Source organism: Onychomys torridus, chromosome 4 (genome assembly GCF_903995425.1).
Source record: "Onychomys torridus chromosome 4, mOncTor1.1, whole genome shotgun sequence".
NCBI classification, from domain to species: Eukaryota; Metazoa; Chordata; class Mammalia; order Rodentia; family Cricetidae; genus Onychomys; species Onychomys torridus.
Genome location: NC_050446.1, coordinates 148,916,161 through 148,925,846, shown reverse-complemented (window position 1 = coordinate 148,925,846; position 9,686 = coordinate 148,916,161). Strand labels below are relative to the sequence as shown.

General features: G+C 43.7%; 1 protein-coding gene across 2 annotated transcripts; it reads left to right on the top strand.

Moving 5' to 3' along the window:
* The first annotated feature begins 779 nt into the window (after positions 1-779).
* On the top strand, positions 780-1,631 carry LOC118583129 (prohibitin-like). Of its 2 annotated transcripts, XM_036186485.1 has the most exons (2): positions 780-1,229; positions 1,581-1,631. In XM_036186485.1, the coding sequence occupies exons 1-2, from the start codon at positions 813-815 to the stop codon at positions 1,629-1,631; spliced, it is 468 nt and encodes a 155-aa protein (XP_036042378.1). In that variant the 5' UTR covers positions 780-812. The 2 variants fall into 2 exon arrangements, with proteins under 2 accessions (XP_036042378.1, XP_036042377.1); XM_036186484.1 differs by having other exon boundaries at positions 780-1,631.
* The last annotated feature ends 8,055 nt before the right edge of the window (positions 1,632-9,686 follow it).

Below are 9,686 nucleotides of genomic sequence, written 5' to 3'. Positions count from 1 at the left end.
AAATTATTTTTGGTTAAATGACACTTCTTTTAGCTGAGGCTTCTAATTTACAGAACACATCCATTCTTTGATCAGTATGTAAATATTGTCTTGTATAAGTTTACTTTCTTCTTGTATATAGTATTCATAGATTGTATACTATTGAATAAAAATAGTGGTGTCAGCAAAAAAGAAATCCCTTTGTCTTCTTCCATAGGGGTAGAAAGTGATTTGAGCACCCGAGATCCACCTGATAGCCTTCCACTCATCTAACCGCTGGAGGCATTTCTGTAGTTGGAGACTTTCTCTCCAGCCCCCACCAAGCCCTGTTAGTCCAACAACCCACTTATAAAATAAACACATAGACACTTATATTATTTAAATTGCTTGGCCATTAACTCAGGCCTACCATTGTCTAGCTCTTACTCTTATATTTAGCCCATTTCTATTAATCTATACTTTGCCACATGGCTCATGGCTTACCAGTACCTTACATCTTTCTTGTCATGGCGGCTGGCGGTGTCTCCTCACCCAGCCTTCCACTTCCCACAGTTCTCCTCCTCCTTGTCCTGCCTACCCTATTCTTCCTGCCTGGCTACTGGCCAATCAGCACTTTATTTATTTTAACCAATCAGAGCAACACATTTGACATACAGAACATCCCACAGCACATTTCTGTCCATTCCTTGACTCCTGCCTCATCCATGTAACTTACTTTGGTCAATGAGATGTTAACACAGCTGGTGTATGACTCATAAATGTAAACAATGGGGGAGGGATTCATGTGGAGGTCAGAGTGGAAACAGGTGTGAGTGGGTGCAACAGAAGCAATCATGGCTGCCAAGGTGTTTGAGTCCATCAGAAAGTTTGGCCTAGCATTAGCGGTTGTAGGAGGCGTGGTGAACTCTGCCTTATATAATGTGGATGCTGGGCACAGAGCTGTCATCTTTGACCGATTCCGTGGAGTGCAGCACTTTGTGGTAGGGGAAGGGACTCACTTTCTCATCCCTTGGGTACAGAAACCCATTATCTTTGACTGCCGCTCACAACCCCGGAATATACCAGTCATCACTGGTAGCAAAGATTTGCAGAATGTCAACATCACACTACGCATCCTCTTCCGGCCGGTGGCCAGCCAGCTTCCTCGCATCTACACCAGCATCGGTGAGGACTATGATGAGCGGGTGCTGCCATCTATCACCACAGAGATCCTCAAGTCGGTAGTGGCTCGCTTTGATGCTGGAGAATTGATCACTCAGCGTGAGGTGGTCTCAAGGCAGGTGAGTGATGACCTCACGGAGAGAGCAGCAACGTTTGGGCTCATCCTGGATGATGTGTCCCTGACACATCTGACCTTCGGGAAGGAGTTCACAGAAGCAGTGGAAGCCAAGCAGGTGGCTCAGCAGGAAGCCGAGAGGGCCAGGTTTATGGTGGAGAAGGCTGAGCAGCAGAAGAAGGCAGCCATCATCTCTGCTGAGGGTGACTCTAAGGCAGCCGAGCTGATAGCCAACTCCCTGGCCACTGCAGGTGACGGCCTGATTGAGCTGCGCAAGCTGGAGGCTGCTGAGGACATCGCTTACCAGCTCTCTGGCTCTCGGAACATCACCTACCTGCCATCCGGGAACTCGGTGCTCCTCCAGCTTCCCCAGTGAGGCTTCTCCTGCTTGCACCTTCTTGGGCCAACCAGGCCAGGGCCTCCATCATTCTGAATATACTTTCCTTCTGCCCCACCCTAGAAATCACTGTGAAATTTTGTGATTGGCTCAACATGAAAGAAATAAAAGCAAAGTCACTCAGATCTCTAATTATCAAATGAAGCTTTTGTTGTTCCACTTTTTTTTAATACCCATTTTCATATCCAAAATTGCCAAGTGCTTATGCAGACTGGCTTTGAGCCCTCTGGAGCCTGCTGGCCTTCCACCCTAGGCATTGACAGTTGGCAGAAGAAAGACAGGGCAGTATTGTGATCGATGGGAGCACAGCTGGCAGCCTGAGTAGACCCGTAGCCTCCATAGTGTCGTATATTGAAGATTTGAGGACGGTGGCACACACAGTTGAACCAAAAAGGCAAGCCCTCAATTTTTCCAGCCATTTGAACACAGATGCAGCTGGGGAGGGCCAGAGGAAGTGGTCTATCTTAACTGTTAGGCCCATTCCCCCTAATTGTAACCAGCAGAAGCAGGTATGTGCGAACAGGGCATGGAGTGAATTATCTGCCTATCAAGGTGGGTGGGCCTGATTTTGCCACCCCCACCAGAGTCCTAAAACTGGGATGGACTTGGAATAATACAAGAGGCCTGGAGTGAGATGTGAGACCTGTTGGAGACTTCCTTTCCACTCCCCACATCGGTCCTCTCAGATACCCAATGGGATTCCAACTTGAAGGATTGCATCCTGCCGGGGCTGAGCACACCTGCCAAGGACTTGTGCATCTGCCTTCCCGCTCCCTGCTCCCTCTCTAAGAGATTGCCCTTCCTTCCCAAGGGCTAGGGGCCAGTGCTCCAAAGGAAGCAATCAAGGGAAGAAAAGACAATGTAAGTGGCTGTCAATAAATGACACCCAGACCTTGAAAAAATGGAAACAATGTTTACACATTGTAGCTTGTTCTTTTTCTGCTCTTGATAAACACAAGGACTTGCCTGGCCTTCCTGCTAGAATGCCACCCTGGAAATGGACTCACATCATCCTTGACACCAACCAAGACTGATAGACACAAAACCTGCCAATCTACAGTAGTCCAGCTTTGTGGGCAGAACAGGACTTGAGAGAGATTGGTCGATGAAGACAGGCCTTGAACTTACATAATCTAGCTCCACTTTCTGCTGGCTTTCTCTTTCCTGACTGTGGACATAAAGTGACCAGCAGCCCCATATACTTGACTCTGTCTTTCCTGCCATGATGAACTGGATCTCTTAAATGATGAGCCAAAAGAAAGATCCCTTCCTTCTTCATCAGGAAGGCTGTCACCACAACAAGAACAGTGCCATACAAAGCGGGAATCTAGCTATTGTATCTGCTATGCCAATACTCTGCATTCTGGCCTGCTGCTCCCTCACCAAATATTCCCTTCTTATGCACCAAGTTGTAAGTCATGGCCAAGGCAGTGTGTGACACTGATCCCACATCCTGCCTTTCAAGTGTGCTTTTCCTTTGGAAAATTCAAGTTTTCTCTAAAGTCCAAATTTCATAATTATACATGGGCATATACTTATAGATGTGCATATTTACATTAAGTGATATAAAATGGGTATATATGTAATATACAACTACCTCATAAAATAACTTTCTATAGTGGCAAATTAGGCCCTGCCCATGTCACTGAGGCTGTATTGTTTCCATGGTAACTGCACAGCAAAGTGGAAGTAGAAAAGGGAAACTTGATAGATTTTATTTTTTTTAAGCCCAGGCACTATATACAAACATAAATAGTATATGCCATTAGGTGCAGTATGGGAAGGATCATAAAAATTTTAATTGACACTTACTTAGGAAAACCCATGTAGGTCACTTTGCAGCATCCCCAGGTAGCAGAATTCTCTCTGAAGGTACAGAATGGTCCAAACACCAATGGCTACCTGCTACTGGCAGACATTGAACTGGTATGATTAGGTTTCCAATGATCTGTCTGGAAAGACTTCAAAGACTGCTGGGAAGTTTCAGCTTTCCACCCCTGGCACCTGCCTGCTTACATCAGCCATGCAAACTAAGCTCCACCCGCTGGCCTGGGGCTCATTCCAGAGCTAGTCAGACTAGCAGAAAACTGAGCCAGATTCATCCTCACTCCTTTTATTTTCCCTTGCCTTGCTACTCTCCACCTTTGCTCTCCATCCTCTTCTTTTGCTTCTCTCATGCTTTGATCCCCCCTCCTCTGTTTTGCTGAGGTTTCTAGTGTTCACTTTCCCGAGACGTTTTCCTTTAGTATAGATTATCTACATAACTCGTTCTTCACAGGCTTTTGTTGCTGTAGACACTTGCTTTCCCATCCCTGCCTCATTCTAACATTCCAGAGAACAGAGAACATCTGTGTCTTTCTAGTTCCAGGCACAGTGGATAATACAGGTCTGATTAACCAGCGTAAGTCAGGAAACCTCACATTTTGCCATACATAAGGACTCATTCCCAGATATTCTCAGTGTGTAAGCCTAGGGTTAAATAGACCAAGAATTGGCTTTTCTAGTAAGCACCAGGTGATGCTGATGTGGTTAGAACAGAGGCCACACTTGTAGATCGCTGGCCTAAGTTAAGTGTGGACCATTGATCAGATGTCATCTGTTATTTATTCCTCTAGTACACCTCTTTCAGTCTCTCTTCGTCCCAGCCCCCACCCTCCATTTACCTTCTAAGCATGCTGCACACACAGGTTTGCATTCTGTTGGCTTCATCTACCCACAGGAACATATCCCAATGATGACTGTTCTCAAACTTTGAAGGGTAACATTTTCTTGAGGACAGTGTTAAAGGGGAAAGAGAGTTTCACTTCTTCTGAATGAAATGGAAGTGAGTCCTAGCATTCTACCTGGAGGAGCTGTATTGTCTTCAGCAGGAATTTTCTCAAGACAAGGCACAACACAGCTGCTTACGTGCTTGCCCACTACTGACTTCTGTAATAAACACCTCTTCTCATCCTCTCATGCCCCTGCCCACTGCTTCTCTGGGATTATCCTTCTGAAGAAATGTCCCACACTCCCGTCCCTATCTCAAAAGCCTTTCTTTTGAGGCAGCCCTCACTAAGAGATGTGACATGATTTTTTTTTTTGTTGTTCTCTGAGAAGTCATGACCCACAATAATAAATCTATGGAGCCATCATTTGCTTTCCAGTTAAAGCTCTGAACATTGTAAAAGTCACAGAGCAGCAGAGAAGGCCACCCAAAGTGAGAAAAATGTATGGAATTGGGTTTTATGGAAGACTACATTCTAAGCAAGGGCTCAAGTGTTTGGGTTGGAATGGGTTGGGTTGGAAGAGCATGCAGAAGATATCTAATATCAACCACAGGAGTTCTTTGTATCTAGCAGAGGTGAGGGAATTTCAGTTAATTAAATTTAAAACATGGTTCTGTTGCTAAGAAGGTTTCAAAGCTACTGGGTTAGGACCTAATACCTTTTCCCAAAGGAGGTGTGAGCAACACATCCTTCATATACATGTACTATGTTTGTCCCTATCCTGGCAAGAGGAAGTGGGCAATGTAGATGTAATTCTAAACATTCTTATTAAATAAGAAACACAAAGCCAAATAAAGAGTTAAAAGCCCAAGAGGTCAGAGCACTAGCAAATAGCCTTTAACTTACCAGCCACTGTTGTCCTTCCCCTGAGAAAGAGAGCTACTTCCTGTGTGTCTGTATTTTTATTGACTTTCTGTTCTGTCTTCTCATTGGTTCTAAACCCAACCACATGACTTCTTGGTCATTGCCTGTCTATACAGACGTCCAGGTCTCTATGGTTGGTGCCTGGATTAAAGGTGTGTGTCACCAAACTGGCTATGTCCTCTGCCTGCCATGTGATTGGATTAAGGGCATGTGCTACCACTGCCAGACTTCTGCTAAATGGCTTGCTGTTAGCTCTGACCCCCAGGCAACTTTATTTATTAACATACAAATAAAGTCACATTTCAGCACAAATAAAATATCACCATATTTCCCCTTTCTATTCTAATAAAAAGAAAAAAGGAAAAAGTTATAACTAATGTAAGAAAAACTATATACAATAAGTACAATAACTATATACAATATATACAAGCAATAAATACCTAAACAATGTCTAGTCCATTTGCATTTGACAAACTCAGAGAAAATAATTCCATTATCTATCCTATTTTGGTAAGTCCAAAATGTACTTGATTCACTTTCTATCCTAACTTATATTACTAACAGAACTATTTTTTAATGTCTTTCAAATTTATACACTTACACCTCTTTAGTGAGTTTCTTTTCTAAAATTCTTAATAAAGATAACTATAACTATCTAATTTTCAACTATAACTATCTAATCTTCAACTCCCTCAGAGACCTAAGAAGGAAAAAATATTACCTAATAAAACCGTAGTGCAAACAAGTGACTTCCAAAAAAGTTGTTAGTTGACAAAAACAGCCAGCTGCCTGGACAGTCACCCAAGGTTTCTCTGCAGCATTGGGGCATCGTAAAACAACAGGGCTACAGTGTCCTTGGCATGGAGATGGAAGATTGAGGCTCTCTGCTTCAAGATATCTGCCTCTCTTTCTTTGATTGAGTTGGAGGGAGCTGAGGCTCAGTGATGGTTGTGCACAGAGCCAGCCAGCCCTGTTGGGTGAGGCCAGCAAAGAACCATCACTGTTTCCTCTAATCTAAAAGCAGTTTAGAGTAACCTTGAGAGGAAACACAGAAGGGATCAGGAGTCAGGGAGCAGACCTCACTATCTAACTTGGAGCTAGGCAAAATCTGCCTGAATAAGTAGTGGAATGCTTGGGACTTCTCCATGATATACTTTGTGTTTTGTTCTGCTTATTAAACACACACACACACACACACACACACACACACACACACACACACACACACACACTGATAATTATGTAGAAAATATGGATGAAATTAAAAAGGCCTTTCTGTGAGTCAGGGTTCAATGCCTTGTCATTTTTAGATGCTAACTTTCTTCTGGGGGAAGATTGTTGGGTTGTGTTCTTAGATTCTACCTCTAGAGAAATTAGTTCAGTATATCCAGGTTATGTCCTGGCATCAGGATACTTTTTATGTGATCCTTGGGTTACTTTGTTCCAATGGTATTCCCATGCTAGGGCACATTGGCCTGCGTGGTAGGGCACTCACAGCAGGAGCCACTGTCGCTAATTCTGGCATATTGAAGACTAAAGGACAGCCAGCAAAGCACACTTGAATCCCTTTGGGGTTGTAGATACAACAACCCACAGGCTTGTAAAATGGAGAAAAGACCAGAAATCTCTAATGTGAGCTCCCCACGATGGGAACAGAGGAGCAGGCAAAAGCCCAGCTGGACTGAAATAGCTGTAAAGACTTTGCCTGCAGCTCTTTCATATGAACTTGAAATGCCCCAAGTTCTAAAGTTCCTCAGGGGAGTAATCAAGGCAACTGCTCTCTTTTTTTCTATAAAGCCATGTATCATCCCTCTTCCCCGATGAGATGTTCAAGGACACCCCTGCTCTTAGCCCTATTTCATCTTGAAAAAAAAAGAAAGAAAGAAAGAAAGGAAGAAACAGAGACCAAGGAAGGATTTGCTCATAGTAGAGGTGAGGTCCCAGGACAGGAAGAACTTGGAAGAAAAAGGGAAACCTGGGAGAAGATGCAGCAGGAAGAAAGATGGATGTGGAAGAATGAAAAGAGAGGGAGGAATGGAGAGGATGCAAAGGGATCAGAGGGCGGGTGAGGCATGGAAAAGATCTCATGACTTACTCAAAGTTCCACAGGCAGATACAAGCAGGGCAGAGCTGTTATCTTATGAACCCAAGAGTGGCAATTCTACTAGATGAAAAGTAGATCAACTGCTAACATCTCCCCAACTAGATTGTCACCCATGTCACCTCTGGGGGACACTTCCCTTCTTTTGGTCTTTGATTCATTTCACATTAATAGATGCTTTGCTTGGATTTAGCCTTGACACCCACATCATCTCTGTATCATAACCTTGCTTTTGACCACTGACTCTCTGCATGTTCCTCCTTGCCCACAGTGTCATCTACAGATGGCTCACCAAGGCCCATGCATTATTTCTGTTCATTCATTCTCTTATATGTACATTTATTTCAAGCCCACCTCACACAGAACCAACACATCTTTATTGAGCCAGGAGTGGTCCACACAGTACTGCTCCTTTGTGACTTATGATCTTGTGTACCAGTTTGGAAAATCATCTGCATGATAAAGTCACTTCAACATAACCTCACCCAGGTTCTCTACCAGATTACATCAGAATCTCAGGACTGAGTCCAGCTGGTATGGGGGTCATCTGGGCTTGAGAGCTGAGGAAAGCCACTTCCTAAGTGCTGCCATCATTTGGATCCTTGTAATTCCCACCTCCTGTGTAATAAAGGCATGGAACGTACCTGAATTTCAGTTTCCTCTCTAGCTCTCACAGCTGCTGGACAGCTCCTTTCATGGCTTCTGACAGACTGCTCTAGCCACGGTTTTAACTTCTGCAGCTATAGTAACATCATTTCCCCTCTTCACTGCTATTACTGGAGGTGGCGTGGCCTCACATTGAAACTGCTGCTTAGTTTTTGTCAGCTTGACACAAACGAGGCTCCTCTGAGAAGAGGGAACCTCAGTTCAGGAATTTCCTTCATCAGACTGGCATGTAGACATGTCTGTGGTGGCATTTTCATGGTTAATGATTATGTGGAAATGTTCAGACCACTGTGGGTTAGTGTCATGCCTGGGTGGGTATGAAAGAACATACTGGAAATCAAAACAATCTCCCCAGTCAGAATGGCAAAGATCAACAAAACAACCAGCAACAAATGCTGGAGGGGGCTCTGGGGAAAGGGAATCCTTTTACTGTTGGTGGGATGCAAACTTGTACAGTCACTCTGGAAGTCAGTGTGGAGAATTCTCAGAAAGATAAAAATAAGTCTACATATGACACAGCTATATTACTCTATGGCATATGCCCAAAGGACTCGACATCTTACTCCACAGACACTTGTTCAGCCATGTTCATTGCTTCTCTGTTCAGAATACATAAGAAATAGAAACAAAATACAGGTCCTTAAGTTGATGACTGGATAATGAAAATGTGGTACATACGGAATACTATTTGGATATAAAAAAAATGAGATCAGGGACTCTGAAGTTAAATGGGTAGAACTAGAAATGATCATTTTGAATGAGATAACCTAGATTCATAAAACAATCTCATGTTCTCTCTCATTGGAGGCTTCTAGTTTCAAATCTTCAGATGTGAGTACATATCATATAATAACTACAGAAACCAGAAGTGTAAACTGGGAATAATGACAGGATAGCAGGGTTGGGGAGCAACAGACAGGAATAGCAGTATATGAGACCCGATCTGGGAAATGGGAAAGTGGGGGGTCTATAATTAAGGAGAGTAGATGGAGTTAAATATGGAAGGAGAGAGAGGAGGGCAAAATATCAGTAGAGGTGTCTGAAAAAGACATAAGGAATCATACCATTAACTATCTACTTAAAAATCGCCACACACACACACACACACACACACACACACACACACACACACAATTTAAGTGAAGATTTCTCATCTGGGCTGGTAATGTTCCCTCTAAGAGCCAAAGAACCATGTAGCAAAATTCAGAAATAAGAAGCCGTATTTTGAGTTGTTGGTCAGGGTTACTAAGAGACTTCCAAAACACACAGGCTATTGCTGTTGCCTTTGGTTGTCCCACAGGGGTGGAAGCACCCATTGATGAAGACACCATGCACTTCAGATGCAGAGCCCAGAGGCTCCTGGGCTGGATCTAATCTGAATGCCTACTTCCTGAGGACTAGCTTTCATGGTACCAGAAGGCTCCATGCAAGCTTCCAAAGAAGGAAGCAACTGACTGTTCCACTCTACTATGACAACTATTAAACACAATAATGACCTGTATGGCACTATGACTGTAAGGGTGTAGTAGTGGCATGTAGCCTTGGTGGCAACCAACAGCTCTCTAATTGAACTTCAGACCTGCTCAACAAGGGGGAAATCATACTCGATATTGGAAATATAGCCAACCACCTAGG

Coding starts and splice junctions, on each gene's coding strand:
- LOC118583129 (XM_036186484.1), top strand. CDS start 813: ATGGCTGCCAAGGTGTTTGAGTCCATCAGAAAGTTTGGCCTAGCATTA.